Below are 16,660 nucleotides of genomic sequence, written 5' to 3'. Positions count from 1 at the left end.
CCAAATTATAGACCAGTCTATCTAGGGAAAAGGATGCAACTTGAAGTTCTGTTATGGAAACGACAGGCCAGTCAAGAAACAAGCACCACTCGGAGGGTTGGAGTACTGAGATGTATTACGCCGGCGGGCTCAGAGGGGCTTCTGCTCCGAAGCTCTGAGCACCTCCAAGATGTGCGCATGAGGTTTTATAGGGTAAAGTACAAGCTTGGGGTATTCGGCCAATAGGCATGGAACAGCTTTATCAGCATTATCATTACAAAAGTGGAGGCGGGGAGGCAGCAAACCAACATTCCAAAGCCAGATATGTATCTTTGAAAACCCAGCTGCCTAGCAAAAAAACATGAACAGCAAACCAACACTAATTAACTTAGATTTACAAGTTAGTCCAGCAGAACTCAGATCAGTATTCCAATACTTAGATTTCTGAGTTATCTTGTTAGCCCAGCCCAGCCTCTCCTTCACATTTCTAGACTTGTGAGTTATCTTGTTAGACCAGCCTGGCTTTTCCTTCACAGTTCTGGTCAAAATGGAGGAATAGGAACTAGATTTCATTTCCCACCTGATGCAACTGAAAAAAAGCAGATAAAATATCTGAAACAATGACTTTCAAGACATTAGACACCAAGTAATGAAGGATAATAATCCCTGAGAGAGGTGAAACAAAATAGGCAAATGCTATGATTTCCCAAGTTTACTGCCTGGATAAAGTTTCCAGGCCAGAGTGCAGGGAGAGAGGATCCAGGGAAAGATCAAAAGTCTCTCTCATTTAAGGAGACAAAGGGGAGAGTCTGGGCAAGCCCAAGTGTCAGAAATTCACAAAGTAGATTACCAGAGAGGAAGAAGTGACATGGAGAGAACTTTGAAGATCTGCTGAGCATCCCCCTGGAGGCATCAGGTGAATACTGTTCAGCACAGAGTGAAGAAACTTCCCGGGGCCAGGAAGACAACCCATTTAAAGGATTAGAGAGAACTGACAGCAGATGAGATACAGTGCCTGCTCCCAGTGACAAGAAAGAAAACTTCATCGTTCTGAAAGCAATGATTAGAGTTCTAAAAAGGGTCTTGCCTCAAAAGTGGGGAAAAAATTAACCCTAGACTAAATACTACTCTTTTCCTACCTAATAAGCTTAAAAGCAAGAACAAAAGGCTCAAAATGTTTTCAAGTAACATAGAAGCATCTAAGAACAAAGCTTAAAAATATTTATAGGAATACAAAAAAATCTAGCACCCAAAAAGGTAAAATTTACAATGTTTGACATCTAATCAAAAATTACCCGTGATTCAAAAAAGCTGCAAAAACTGACCCAGAAAATTACAGATGAAAGAATTCGTAGGTAAGGACATTAAAACAGTTTTCATACTGCATTCCATATGTTCAAGAAACTAGAGAAAAGTTAAAACATGTAAAATAGAGACATGAAAGATACAGAAGGACATAAATTGAACTTCTGGAGTAGAAAATTGCAAACTATGAGATTAAAAAAATACACTGGATAGAATTAAAAGCAGATTAGCTATCACTGACAAAAAGGTCAATACACTGAAATATATATCAATAAGCTCTATCCAAAATGAAACACAGAGAGAAAAGAGACTGAAAAAGAATGAGCAGAGATTCAGTGAACTGTGAAACAACTTCAAGCATTTAAATTTAAAGTTGGAATTCCCTGGGTGAAGGTTGAGGGCAGAAAACAGTTCAAAAAATACTGGCCTAATATTTCCCAAATTTGACAAAATCAGTAACTCACAGATCCAAGAAGATCAATGAATTCCAAACACAAAGAATATGAAGAAAATAGAACTAAGGCACATTATAATCATATGGCTCAAAACCAGTGATACTGGAGAAAATCTCAAAAGCAGATAGAGAAAAAAGGAAAAAAAGCTGTCAATCTAGAATTTCAAACCCAATGAAAATATAGACAAAATGCAGATGTTTTTGGAAACCAATTTGGCAGTTTCTTGAAAAGCTAAACAGATACTTACCATACGACCCAGCCATTTTACTGCTAGGTATTTACCAAAGGGAAATGAAAACATATGTCTATACGAAGATATGTACACAAATGTTCATAAGATCTTTATAATATCCAAAAGCTGGAGAAAATCAAAATTTCCATTAACAGGTGCCTAGATGAACAAAGTGTGGTATATTCATACAACAGAATACTATTCCTACATGTTAAACATGAATTTCAAAATAATTTTGCTGAGTGAAAAAATTACAGGAAAAAAGCATATATAGAATATTTTGCTATTTATTATAAAATTCTAGGAAATGCAAACACATCTATGATAACAGAAAGCAGAGCAATGATTACCAGATGATTGGAAAGCAGATCTGTGGAAGGCAGATCAATAGAGAAAGGAAATATTAGGGAGGGATGAAAGGATGGAATTACAAAGGGACATATCATAACTTTGGGGGGTGATAGATGCTTGTATGATCTTGGTTGTGGTGATGGTTTTCAAGAACACATACATATGGCAAAACTTATCAGATACACTTTAACCATGTGCTTTTTTTTTAATCATGCAATAAATAGAATTATTTAAAGTGGATGCAAAAATTTGGAATAAAAGATTAGTCAATGTAATTATTATTATAAAAAATTATACATCACAGTCAGTTGAGTTTACCTCAAGAATGCCAGGATGGTTCAACATCTAAAAACTCTGGAAGTGTAATGTTAATAGATTAAAAGGGAAAAACAATACAGGTAGTAGATGCAGAGTCTAATAAGATCCAATATTCATTAATGATTAATAAGCAACTTTTGCTACAGTTGAAACAGAACCTAATGGAGAATATCTATCAGAACCCTACAGCAAATGACACACTTAAAAGTGAAATTTTAGAAGCACTTCCTCTGAAGTCACTTCCATTTAAACATTGCACTGAAGATCCTAGCAGTGTAAAATGATAAAAAGTAAATAAGAAATAGAACTAAAAAGGAATAGGTAAAACTTTTTATTTTCAGAGAACATGATTATGTACAGAGGGTGTAAAAAAATCAAGAGACTTTACAATTAGAAATAATAAGAAATAATAAGAGATTTTATCAAGTGGCTACATACAAAAATCAGTATACCAAAACAAAACAAATGACAACAAAAAATGCTTTTCCTATAGACTTGTTATAGCTAACTAGAAGGTACAGAAATAGAAAACAATCCACAATTGCAAAAATTTCTCCAAATTACCTTTTTAACTAAAAAAAAAAAAAAAAAAAAAAAAGAAGGAGAAGAAGGAGAAGGAGAAGAAGGAGGAGGAGATCTTTATGGATAAAAGGACAAATATTTTACTGAAAAATTAGTTTAAATCTGTGGTTTGAAAGACTCAATATTTAACCTGAAGACAGAGAGGTGATAGCACTGAGAGATAAAAATAGACAAGTGGAGCCTAACAGAGAGCTGAGCACTGATTCTCACAAATATAGAAACTTGATATATGACATGGGAGGTACTACAAATCAGTGTGGCAAACATGAACTGTTTAATAATTGATGCTGGGATATTTGGTTATTCCTACAGGGAAAGAACAGATGCCTACATTACCCCATCCACAAAAATAAATTCTAAGTGGATTAAAGATCTAAATAAAAAAAGTAAAACACCAAAATTTTCATAAGAAAATACTTAAGAATAAGTTAGGAGTCAAGAAATATTTTAAAATAATATTACCAAAGCCCAAACCATAAAGGGATAGAAATACATCAAAATCTAAAACTTCTGTATACTGAAAAGTACTCTAAGTAAAGTGAAAAAGACAAGCCATAACCTAAGATACTTGCAACCCAAATAACAAAGGGCCATTATCCAGATACATAAAGAACTAGAAATTAATAAGAAAAGGACACCCAACATCCCCCCAAAATGAGTATCTACAGAAATTTACAAAAGAGAAAAACTGAGGTCCACTTAGGCACACAAAAACTGTTCAGTTATGAGGCAATAAAAACTGAAACAATGAGATATATTTTTACACACTTCATATTGGCAAGAATGTAGAGAAAAGAGCATTGTCACCTGTTGCTAAAAGGAGAGTAAACTGGTCCAAACATTTTACTCATTGTCTATTCCGGTGTCTGGAAAATTCCCTGTGATCTCCCAATTCTGCTTATAGCAATCTATCCTCTGCTAGTGAGAAAGACATGTATTCTTACTCAAGAGGAAACTCAGAGAATGTTTATGGCAGCCTTGTTGGCAAGTGCAAAAAATGGAAAGCAATTTAAATGTCCATCAATAGGAAAATGGATAAATTTAAATGAAATATTTTCATATAATATAGTATCATAGAGCAAATAAAATGGGTGAATCAAAGGCATAAAAACACAAATAACACATAAGGCTGAATATAAATAAAATTGCTGAATGATATATTATGGAACATTCAAGAATATAAAAAAGCAATATATGGTTTATGGATAAAAACATGTGGGAAAATTATACAAACTTTGAAAGAATGATAAACAGCAAATTTATGGGAGGGAGGGCAATAGGATTCGGGGCACAGGCAGAGACCTCTAGCTATGTCTATAATGCTGCTTCTTAAATTCTAGAATGAATGTGGCAAAAGTTAATATTTGATAAAGTTAGATTGTGGAAAACATGGGTGTTCTTTGTTATTCTCTACAGTAATGAGTATGTTTTAAATATTTCATTTTTTAAAGTGAGAGAAGCTGAAGATTATACATCTATTTAGTGCAAAACTGGGATTTGAATGTAGGTAGTGTCACTGCTGAACCTGCTGCTCTATATGGCCTCTCTGAAACTGGCATATAGATGACACAGTGTGTTTGTGTGCATGCGTGTACTCCAGACGTGTACAGATGTGAATATAGTGTGTATGTATGTAGATACACATATACATATACTTAGCATATTTAGCACTTAGCACATCGTGTGACACACCAAAAGCATCCAACAAATGGCCACTATTATCACTGTATTAGTACATTTTGTATCTCTTGCAATCATATGTGTATGTATATGCAACATGTATATTCGTCTTAGACCCACAGCTTACATATTCTTCTAATACCCAAGTTCTCATAAGGATCATGACAATGCCAGTAGAACAATCATGGATTTTCATCCTCAGCATGGCTTCCAGATCCTGTATGCCTTCAGGATGAGTTATAGAAATTGTGAAGGGTAAAGTAAAGATTCATTTATTTATTCAACAGCATTTGTTGAGTACCTACTGTGTCCCCAAACTGGGTTGAATCATAAACAGGAAAAAAAGTATACAAGGTCCCTGCCCCAGTGGAGCAGCACTGTCCAACAGACATATAAAGCAAGCCATACATGCAATCATAACTTTATTAATAGCTACATTTAATATAACATTAAAAGATGAAAACAACTCTAATAATACGTTTTACTTACTCCACTGCATCTGAAATTTATCACTTCAACATGTAATCTATATGCAAATGTATTAATCACCTTGTTTACATTCTTTTTTTGTACCAAGCTTTGCAATCCAGTGTGTATAGTACACTGACAGCACATCTCAGTTCATACCAGCCACGTGTCAAGTATTCAGTAACCACATGTGGCTAGTGGCTGCCCTACTGAGCAGTGCGTTTCCGGAGGGTATAGTGAGATGAAAAGTCATTCAAAAAACATGCAAGTTGAGATAAGTGGTAAAAGCAAGGGAAACAAATAGTGTGCATTTAAAAAATTGGGTAACAGGAGTGGAGTGGACAGACTTTAGATTTTAGAAGTGACTTTTAAAGAAATAGCTTTTGAGCTAAGATCTGAAGGATGAGAAGGGGCCAGCCACAAAAGAAGGGAAGTGACCTTTCCTGAAATCCTGCTGTGCTTTTATAACACGGCAGGCAATAACGTGTTTAAAGAATCACTCGGTGCTGAAAGAGGACTTACTTCTGATACTAATCAATAAATAACAAAAAAAGTCATCATTAAAAGAAACTAAGATTTTGGTTTTTCTTAAATGATAAGAGTTAAGCATCAGACTCTTTTCTGAATATTCAGAAATCAGTGAAATAACATTTAGATGACACATGCATGATCTGTATTGCATTTGGGTATAATGAAACGTTACATAATGTTACATAAATTATCTGAACGCTTCTAAGTAGCTTAGTCAACTCACCTTTGGACCTTGTACTCCAATTCCCACTGGTCCTCTAGGACCTGTAAGTCCTCTCTGGCCTACTTCTCCCTGGGAGGAAAGAATATTTGAAGAGTATTTGATTATAGCAGCAAAAGAAAAACAATATATTCCTACCTTTGACCTCCTAAGAGCAAAATATATCAACAAAATAAGATAAAACTGAGTTTTATGTGCTCCATTCACGTGTGTGTGTGTGTATATATTCAAATATAAATACATATCGGATATATACGTCAGGCAGATATATATTTTTATTTTATATGCATACACACACACACACACGCACGTGCACACGCACATGCACACATACATATGAATGTATATATGATCTGGCTTGAAATATAGGCGGTGTAGCATACTCAGAATTGACTTTAAGGAGCCCCCAAGGAGGGTACCTGAAAAAGATAGGCCATTATATTCCAGAACAACTAAAATTGACACATGAGAAGTCAGGGTTACTGCTGATCAAAAGCAGTAGCATAACCAGAGAGAACAGCCTGAGCTCCGCTTGGAAATCTCAAGGACACTCACTGTCCTCTGCTGAACTACATCTCACATGGGAGTCTCTGACAAGTGCGCTGAAAGATATGTACTCTCAGAGAAGTTATTTAACAGTGATTAGTGATTCTTTGCAGCAACGTTAAGGACAGCTGGTTAAATAGTAAGTGTCATGCCTCTCCCCCAGAGATAAATAATTGTTCCAATTCAGAAGATAATTTGATTCCCAAGTTCATAGAAAATTTTTGTTAGATTATTTCTGACTCCATATCTTTAACTAAACATTTTTATTGTTGGACCTACCGTGGTTCATTGGTGAAATGAAAACTAGCCAACCCACAGGCAGCCTCTATTGCTATTACTGCTTGAGTTGCTAGAATAGGGTCTCAGAAGTAAAAGTACTGAAAACAGTATGTTAAGACTGTGTAAAGATAGTCCATCCTCCTCAGTAGCCACTGGTTCTGCATCCATGGATTTGAAACTGAGTCCCCATAAAATCGAGTTCTTCTGCCGAGTTTGTGATTAACTTCTCTATCCTAGACTTTTTATTCTCTTTCTTGTCTGCCCCTGTTCCCTCAGGAATGAGGAGTATCAGAGAAAAGAGGGGACTGAAACCAAGCAGGACCCTGCGGGGCCCTCCTGGGCAAAAACGCCCCTCCATTCTCCTCTATTTCTTGTTTGTAGAAAAGGTTTTAGTCTTCTAGGCCTTCCCTGCGTTCCAAAGAGCAGGCACATGCAGTTACTAGTTAGGGAAGTGAGGGGATGCAGAAACAAAGGAAAAGCAGTCAAGAAAGGGAATGACAGTAGTTCAGTGATAAAACAGAGTCCTAGTTCCTCCTCAAGGGATAGACATAACCATCTGGCAGATGTTTTTGAGCTGTTCTTCAGGAACTAAGATCCCCCCTTCCCCACCTGCCTCTTGTTTGTAGAAGAAGCTTGGCATCTCTGCCTGCATATTATACCTGTCTCTTCTGCTGCTTTAACCTCTGCATCATATGTCTCTGCCTAGTGCTGCACGTAGACATGTTAACCACTAAAATGATTCTGCTTACAGATTTAAGATTTGTGCAAATAGTCCCTTACCCGAACCTAGCTTCCCATGGGGAGATAAGGAAATATGAACAAAAATAACAATTGTCAAGATTTAGGAATATCAGGACCAGACTCAGTTCAACCGAAGTCAACTGACCAAGAACAAAATGTCTTCACAACTCTCCTCAGACCCTTGCCCCTTGCTGGCACCCAGACATCTGAGGTTGACTGTCACTGCTTGGCCTTAATTCTCTCATCTTTCCCCATTCCCTAGCATGAAAGAAGCTTGAATTTTACCCCAAACTAAGGTTCTTTAGGGCATTAGTGTGCCATCTTCTTGGGTGGCTGGCTTTCCAAAGGAAGTTGTTTTTCCCTGCCCCAACACCTTGTCTCCTGACTTATTGGCTTGTTGTGCAGGAAGTGGTCTGAGCTTGGACTTAGTTACAGATTCATCCAACCTTAGACAAAAAGTATCCAGGGAAAATATTCTAAAAAGCACCAAAATCAAGACCTGAATTTGCCACATGCCAGTAACTATTTACATAGCATTCACATTGTATTTGGTATTATTAAGTTATCTAGAAATTACTTTAAAAATACAGGAGGATGTGAGTAGGTTATATGCAAACCATTTATATAAGGGACTTGAGCAACCTTAGCTTTTGGTGTGGGAAAGGGGTGGGAGGCATACAGCCAGTCTTCTGCAGGTACAGGGGGATGACTGTGAACACTTCTAAGAGCATAAAGAAAACATACTACATTTTCTAAACCATTATGGATATCAGTAACATTTTGCATTAAGCAGAGATCTCTGGTTTTTAAGTTCATTTCCTCTGCTGCCTTCCAAATGCACTGGTCACTGACCAGAAAACATCAGTTAGAATATAGGTAGATTAAACTCTGCTCTCATTTAGAAAGTTACCTTGGAACCAGGTAAGCCTTGTCCTGGGGGCCCTTGTGGACCAGGTGGACCAATAGGACCTTGGATTCCCTTTAAAATAAAATTTAAAAAATAATATTAGTGAAATTAAGAAGAAATTTGGATAAGAATAGTTTCAGATCCTATAAAATAAAAGTTTAGTCAACAACCCATAATTGATTACTTATTTCTGGTTCATAGTAAGGGAAGCCTTCTTCCCTGTTCCCATCTGCATGGCTGAAGTGGAGACCTAGTGACTCTCCTGGACCATGTGGATGAGGGAAGCACCCTTGGAAGGGCAGATCAACAAGAATGAAGAAGTCTGAACCTCTGAAGACCCTGATGAATAGAGCCAATGCACCAGCTTGGAGTTATAAATAAGAGAAATAAAAATTCTATCTTATTAACTGATTTCACCTCTCAGTCACATGCAGGCAAACCTATATCCTAGCTGTACCAAGAGATACTTCTCAGGATGTTACATTGAAAATTCGACCGAGGCTCTAAGAAGCTATAGCCTGCAGGCACCAAACTGAAGAATGGTCTGACACTTGACTCTCACTCACACTGTGAGTATAAAAAAGGGGAAGAGACAGAGCTTGATAAGGTCTTCTTTGGAGAAAGCAGTTTCATAGAGTATTGGAGAAAATGAGAGGGTTGCTTTTCTCTTTACCACGTTCTAGAAAGGAAACATCAGTGAAACCAGCTGGAGACCTTGATTTTTGTTTTGGGGACACAGTGGGCCAGCGTCTGACTTGTGCCTGACAAAGCTAAAATGGGCTGTGACAGCCCAGAGAGGGCTGGGGTGGGATCAGCCTGTGCAGCCAGACTTTGTCAGTGCAAAGGCCACACAAGTTATTTTTCTGTGGGCCAGATATACTCTAAATGCCTGGAGCTGACCTGGAACTGTTCTGAATCCTGTCCAAGAGGACCTGAAAGAGTAATGGAACTCCAACAGAGAGAGTCAGCACGGAGTAAACCCCCAGAAAAGCAGAGGCTGATGGGAAGAAACAGCTGGAGGAAGAGAGTCCTTCATCCATGTCCCAGGAGGGGCAGCCGCAGGGGCAGTACAGGCGCCCCACCAGGAAGTGTAATCATCAAACATCTGCCAAGACCAGAGGACCCAAAGCCCGCCAACAAGAGACCAGCCAAGAACGAACCTCTGTGCCCTCCCCCCATCCTCCCATCCTTGATTCAGCCTGGGAGGCATAAGAAGCACATTCGACCCCATGGACCACAGGCTCTCCCTGCAGCTCACAGCAGACGAATGAAAATTAAAAGGAAGATTAATCATTGACTAGATAGTTTTTATTACAAGATTGAACCTGTGATTTGAAACTGAGAGGTAACCCTATAACTTGCTATTACCTAAAAGTGATAAGAAAAGTCAATAGCCTGCTGGTAACTTGTTTCCATGGCAAGAAAAAGAAAAAAAAATTTCCTCACTGAAAAATATTTGAAGGCATGATGAGAGACATAATAAGATTTTCTTTTGTTTTCACCCTGCAGGTCATGATGGTGCAAGTAATGGTTATAGATTCATGATTATTTTATCACAAATGTTGTCTCCAGTTATATGATACAATTGCTTATTCATTTTTTATGCTTATTCATTTTTAAATGACAGATATTATTCCCCTTTTCTCTGGTTGATGAAGATGAAGCAGGCTAAAAAAATTTAAGGAAGCTAAAGTTTAGTGTAAATATTGAGTTATCATAAGAAGAAATTCTTCCTGACTTTTACAGGTGTCTACAAGTCGCATGCAAGGAACCCCAAAATTCAAAGGTTATATGTGCATGTATGTGGGTACACATGGATATGTGATTATTTATATTTCACTTTACTTAGTAAGAGATTTGAAGTAGTCAGGCACCCAAATATTTAGTGAAAATCTGCAGGCCACTTGTGGGATATTGAAAACATGTTGCTGGAAACAGAAGTTCCCCTAGAAACCGCACTTGGTCATGATGTATAATCTGTTTTATGTGCTGTTGGATTCTATTTGCTAATATTTTGGTCAGGATTTTTGCATCTATGTTCATCAGTGATATTGACCTATAATTATCTTTTTTTGTAGTGTCTTTGCCTGGTTTTGGTATCAAGGTGATGGTGGTTTCATAGAATGAGTTTGGGATTATCCCCTCTTTTTCAGTCTTCTGGAAGAGTTTGAGAAGGACTGGTATGAATTCTTCTTTGTATGTTTCGGTAGAATTCCCCGGTGAAGCCGTCTGGTCCTGGACTTTTATTTGTAGGGAGGTTTTTTATTGCTAATTCAATTTCACTTCTAGTGATCGGTTTGTTCAAGTGGTCCGTTTCTTCTTGATTCAGTCTCAGTGGACAGTATGTTTCCAGAAACTTGTCCATCTCCTCTAGGTTATCCATTTTGGTTCCATATAGTTTTTCATAATATTCTCGCATAATATTCTGTATTTCTATGTTATTTGTTGTAATTTCTCCATTTTCCTTTCTTATTTTGATAATTTGTGCTCTCTCTTTTTTCTTCTTTGTGAGTTTGGCCAGAGGTTTGTCAATTTTATTTACTTTAAAAAAAAAAAACCTGCTTTTGGTTTGATTGATTTTTTTCTATTGTTTTTAAATCTCTATTTTATTTATTTCCTCCCTGATCTTTATTATTTCCTTCCTTCTGCTGACTTTTGGGGTTTTTTTGCTCTTCTTTTTCTAATTCTTTTAGCTGGTGGGTTAGATTGTTTATTTGAGATTGTTCTTCTTTTTTGAGGAAGGCCTGCATTGCAATAAACTTCCTTCTTAGCATTGCCTTTGCTGCGTCCCATAAATTTTGTGTGGTTGCATTTTCATTTTCATTTGTCTCAAGGTATTTTTTAATTTCAACTTTGATTTCATCATTGACCCATTGGTTTTTTAATAGCATGTTGTTTAATCTCCATACTTTCCTTTTTTTTCTCCTTTGTTTCTCTGTAGTTGATTTCTAGTTTCATGGCTTTGTGGTCATTAAAGATGCTTGAGATAATTTCTATCTTCTTTCCCCTAGAAACTGATGAGTGGGAAAATTAATTTCTGTAAGAGAAATGGAAAGATCTAATAACAGTAATCCAGTGGGGAAACATGTAAAATAAAGGATAAGAAGAAAAATGAATAACTGCCTACAGAGAGGTTAAATTTAAGTAGAATTTAAATCATTTATCTTAAAAAGGTAAACAAATTCTTTTCTTGTTCAGAGCAGTTTACAAATAACACCTTCTATTAAATTTCCTATCCAGTAGGGATTGGCTCCATATGGTCATGTGTACCTTGAAAGTTTTTTTCTCTTGGAGAATAAGAGAAGGGGATGAGAAAATAAAAGAAGTCAAAGAGGGTTTTGTTGTTTTGTTTTGTTTGGTTTTGTTTTCCCCAAGCTGAAGAGCAAGAACTTCTATCAAAAAACAGCATTAAAGCCAACAGGAAGTGTCAGGTGGGAGGTCCAAGATTCACAGGCCATCTGGAAACACTTGGCTTTCTTTGAACCTCATTTTCAGCCCCATAGTGGTGACTCAGCACCAGGAACACCACAAGACCCAGGATGTGACAGTACTGTCCAGCCACTTCTGGAATCAGAAACTAGCTGAAGTTATTTTGCAGAAACTAACAAATAAACTGCAAAGTTTTAGAATGCCTGGGGGTATAGTCAAACCATGATCCTGTGTAGTCCCTCCCCTTCAAAAAAACAGCTCTTAGTTATTATTTTTTTTAATTGAAGTACAGTCAGTTATAATGTATCAATTTCTGGTGTACAGCATAATGTCCTAGTCATGCATATATATACATATATTTGTTTTCATATTCTTTTTCATTAAAGGTTATTACAAGATACTGAAGATAGTTCCCTGTGCTATACAGAAGAAGTTTGGGTTTTTTTAATCTATTTTATATATAGTGTTTAACATTTGCAAATCTCCAACTCCCAAATTTATCCCTTCCCACCCCCTTTCCCTGGTAACCATAAGATTGTTTATCATGTCTGCAAGTCTGTTTCTTTTGTAAATGAGTTCATTAGTGTCCTCTTTTTTCTTTCTTTTCTTTTTTTTTTTTTTTTTTTAAGATTCCACATATAAGGGATATCATATGGTATTTTTCTTTCTCTTTCTGGATTACTTTGCTTAGAATGACAATCTCCATGTCCATCCATGTTGCTGCAAATGGTATTATTTTATTCTTTTTATTGCTGAATAGTATTATATTGTATAAATATACCACAGCTTCTTTATCCAGTCATCTGTCGATGGACATTTAGGCTGCTTCCCTGTCTTGGCTTTTATAAATAGTGCTGCTATGAACATTGGGTTGCATGTATCTTTTTGAATTATGGTTACTTCTGGATATATGCCCAGGAGTAGGATTGTTGTATCATACGGTAAGTCTAGTTTTAGTTTTTTGAGAAATACCCATACTGTTTTCCATAATGGCTGCACCAAACTACATTCCCACCAGCAATGTAGGAGGGTTCCCTTTTCTCCACACCCTCTGAGCATTTACTGTTTGTGGGCTTTTGAATGATGGCCATTCTGACTGGTGTGAGGTGATACCTCATTATACTTTTGACTTGCATTTTTCTGATAATTAACAATATTGAGAATTTTTTCATGTGCCTATTGGCCCTTTGTGTGTCTTCACTAGAGAATTGCTTGTTTAGGTCTTCTGCTCATTTTTGGATTGGGTTTTTGCTGTTGTTATTAAGTTATATGAGCTGTTCATATATTCTGGAAATTAAACCTTTGTCAGTTGCATCATTTGTGAATATTTTCTTCCATTCTGTAGGTTGCTGTTTTGTTTTGCTTTTGGTTTCCTTTGCTGTGCAAAAGCTTATAAGTTTAATTAGGTCCCATTTGTTTATTTTTGCTTTTATTTCTATTGCCTGGGTAGACTGCCCTAGGAGAACATTGCTAAGATTTAGTCTGAAAATGTTTTGCTTATGTTTTCTTCTAGGAGGTTTACAGTGTCTTATGTTTAAATCTTTAAGCCATTTTGAGTTTATTTTTTTGATGGTGTGAGGGAGTGTTCTAACTTCATTGATTTATATGCTGCTGTCCAGTTTTCCCACACCACTTGCTAAAGAGACTGTCTTTTCTCCATTATATATTCTTGCTTCCTTTGTCAAAGATTTATTGATCATAAGTCCGTTGGTTTATTTCTTGGCTCTCTATTATGTTCCATTGATCCATATGTCTGTTTTTGTGCCATGATCGTGCTGTTTTGATTACTGTCCAGCTTGTAATTATTACTGAAATATTTATATACAGATCAATCTTGGCTTCTCCTGTATCTTAATCCTCTTAATTTGTAACACATATTATACTATAATATATATATATATATATATATAATATGTATTATATAATATGTATTATACTGGGACCTCTACCAAGGGGAAGGAAATAGAAAAAGGAGTAAGATCCCACTTGACTGTTGCTTGGATTAACAGCAAAATTTCTAATTGATTAGAATATGGTTAGAAATAAACTCAGAGTTAATGTCAACAGTGAGATTTAGAATTATCTTTTTTATCCTTCCCTTCTCATACTATGCTAGATAAAGGAAGTACTATTTGCTCTCTAAGCAACAGAATAATTCAAACCTTAATCATCAATTTTAATCAAACTGATTTGCCACTTTCTATACAGAAGGACATCCAGAAAAAATTTGGATTTGTTGGCCACTTTGATTAAATAAGATTATGTAGGGAGATGGTACTGTTATATTGTCTTCATATTATTTTGACCTAACAAAATTACCCAGCTTTTTCAAGTTATAGTCAGAAGATTTTGGAAGCAGTTCAGCCGTAAATGTAGAGACATCCTCAGAGATCTTTTTTTTTGACCAAGAAGGGCCAAGAGTCATTTATAAACTTTATCTGTGCTTTGCTTCTATTCAGGAATGATGCTCCTTCAGTAAAGTGGTTGCCTCTGATTCTGGTCCTTGTTTTAAGTTGAATACTTTTCCAGATTGATATACTGGTAGGGAAATACTACTCTATTAGCATTAGAAAAGAACAGGATATCATCATTCACAAAGCCTCAAGGGGAAAAACACACACAATCCAAGAGGTAAATAAACTATCGTTCCCAAGGGAAACTAAATATATAATATATTATTCCAAAACTGTTATTCTGTTAATTAGGCTTTAATGTTGAAAGTCACAGCACCGAGAAACACACAAATTATTTTTTAAGTCTTTGGAAGTTCTAAAGACTAAAATCTCATGAAACCATCTCATCCTTCCCTACATGCACTTTTGGATATGTATTCCATTGCAATTTCACTATCAAATATATGCACAGCTGTTTGCGGGACTGGCCTTCAGTGAACACCAGGATTTGGCCAGAATGTTCTGTACCAAAGAGAAAGAGAGAAGGCATTGATTACCTGTTCCCCTTGACTCCCAATTCCAGGGATGCCCATTGGTCCTTGGGGTCCCACAGGTCCCAAATCCCCCTGTATAGAAAATAAGTCAGAAATATAACAATAAAACTGAACCTCATTTTTTCATACTTTATTAATCTTGAATTATGCTGGATTAAAATCTGTCTTTATACCATAAAAAACTTCAACACAGAAAGTCAGAAAACATCATTCTTTTTAAATAGTTTATAGTTCAAATTTGCCAAAACAGTGTATGATGTTTTCACTAGTCTAAATTGGTGAAAATTTGCACTAGCTTATATTTATCATTCATTTTTCTCTCAAGAACCAAAAATTCCTGAATAGTTATTATAATGACACAAACACTTCTGTTAGGATCATAACAGAAATATGTAAAAGTATTAAATTCTTAGGATACAAGAAAATCAATATTTGAGAGAGAAATTAAAGAAAATATTTTTAAATTTTCTAATTTTTCTCCAAATCTTACTAAAATGCATTTTAAAAATTAAGAAATTATCTAAAATAAATGCAACAATATTGAAGACCCTCACTTTCTCCTTCCATGAAATAAATTTGGGGAACAAAGTGAGAGTTATCAGGAAGAATGACAGTATCATTCATCCATTCTTTGTGTCTTTCAACAAATATTTGTTAAGTTCCAAACATGGGGAACTGTTGCAGACATAGGGAAACAGCAGCGACCAAAACAGCCAAAAATCTCTATCCTCATAGAGCTTTCATTTTTGCAGGGGAAACAGAAGATAATAAACAAGATGGACAGATGAAAAAAACAGTATGTTGAATAATGATAAGTGCTGAGAGAGGGTACAACTCAGTGGTATCGCACATGCGCATGCTTAGCATGCACGAGGGTCCTGGGTTCAATCCCCAGTACTTCCATTTAAAAAAATAATAATAAGTGCTAAAGAGAAAAATTAATCAAGGAAGGGGGAGATAAATGCAATTTTGGATAATGTGGCCAGTGATGGCCTCACTGATGAGAGGGAATGAACCAGGTAGAAGCTGGGAGGAAAAGTATTCCAGGCAGAGCAAACATCCAGTGCAAGGCTGATGCCTGGCACGTTCCAGAAACAGCAAGGAGCTAGTGAGCATAAGGGAAAGTGACAGAAGATGAAGTCAAGGGAAGTGTGGCAGTGGGCTCAGGCAGAACAACCAACAGGAACTTTTAGGTCATAGTAAGAATTTTGACTTTTCTCTGAATGAGGTGAGAAGCCACTGGAGGGTTTTGAGCAGAGAAGTGGAAGATCTGACTTAGTCTTGAAAGGCTCACTCTGGACGCTGTACTGAGAATAGATTAAAGAGCTTGTCTGAATGGGAGATGATGGGGGCGTGGACCAGGCTGTTGGAGTGAAAGTGGTGGGGAGAGCTCAGATCCTAACTATACTTTGAATCCATCAGGATTCATTATAGTTGGAGAGGACCCTAGGATGTCTTTGAGGTTTTTGGAAGAATAGACTTGTCATTTACTGAGGAGAAGCCCGAGAGAGAAGCAAGGTTGGGGGAGGGTGTAATATCAGGAGCTCAGTTTAGGACATGTTAAGCCTGAGATGCCCAAAATAGACATCCAAATGAAGGTATCAAGTAGGCAGGGGGGAGCTGAGCTGGAGACATAAATTTGGGAGCCCTTTGTGTACAGATGGCACTTAAAGCCATGACTGCGTGAGTC

The 16,660-nt window shown here is 36.6% G+C and overlaps 1 protein-coding gene across 2 annotated transcripts in view; it reads right to left on the bottom strand.

Moving 5' to 3' along the window:
* COL28A1 (collagen type XXVIII alpha 1 chain) overlaps positions 1-16,660 on the bottom strand; it is a 156,769-nt gene that overhangs the window by 91,413 nt on the left and 48,696 nt on the right. For both annotated transcript variants that reach the window (XM_032483961.1, XM_032483963.1), the window contains exons 16-18: positions 14,974-15,042; positions 8,598-8,666; positions 6,125-6,193 (exon numbers count right to left, since the gene is read on the bottom strand). In XM_032483961.1, coding sequence (XP_032339852.1) covers positions 6,125-6,193; positions 8,598-8,666; positions 14,974-15,042 — 207 coding nt within the window. The remainder of the gene's footprint in view (positions 1-6,124; positions 6,194-8,597; positions 8,667-14,973; positions 15,043-16,660) is intronic.

This window comes from Camelus ferus, chromosome 7 (genome assembly GCF_009834535.1).
Source record: "Camelus ferus isolate YT-003-E chromosome 7, BCGSAC_Cfer_1.0, whole genome shotgun sequence".
NCBI lineage: Eukaryota > Metazoa > Chordata > Mammalia > Artiodactyla > Camelidae > Camelus > Camelus ferus.
Note: the sequence above shows the minus strand (reverse complement) of the source record. Positions and strands in the feature narration are given on the sequence as shown.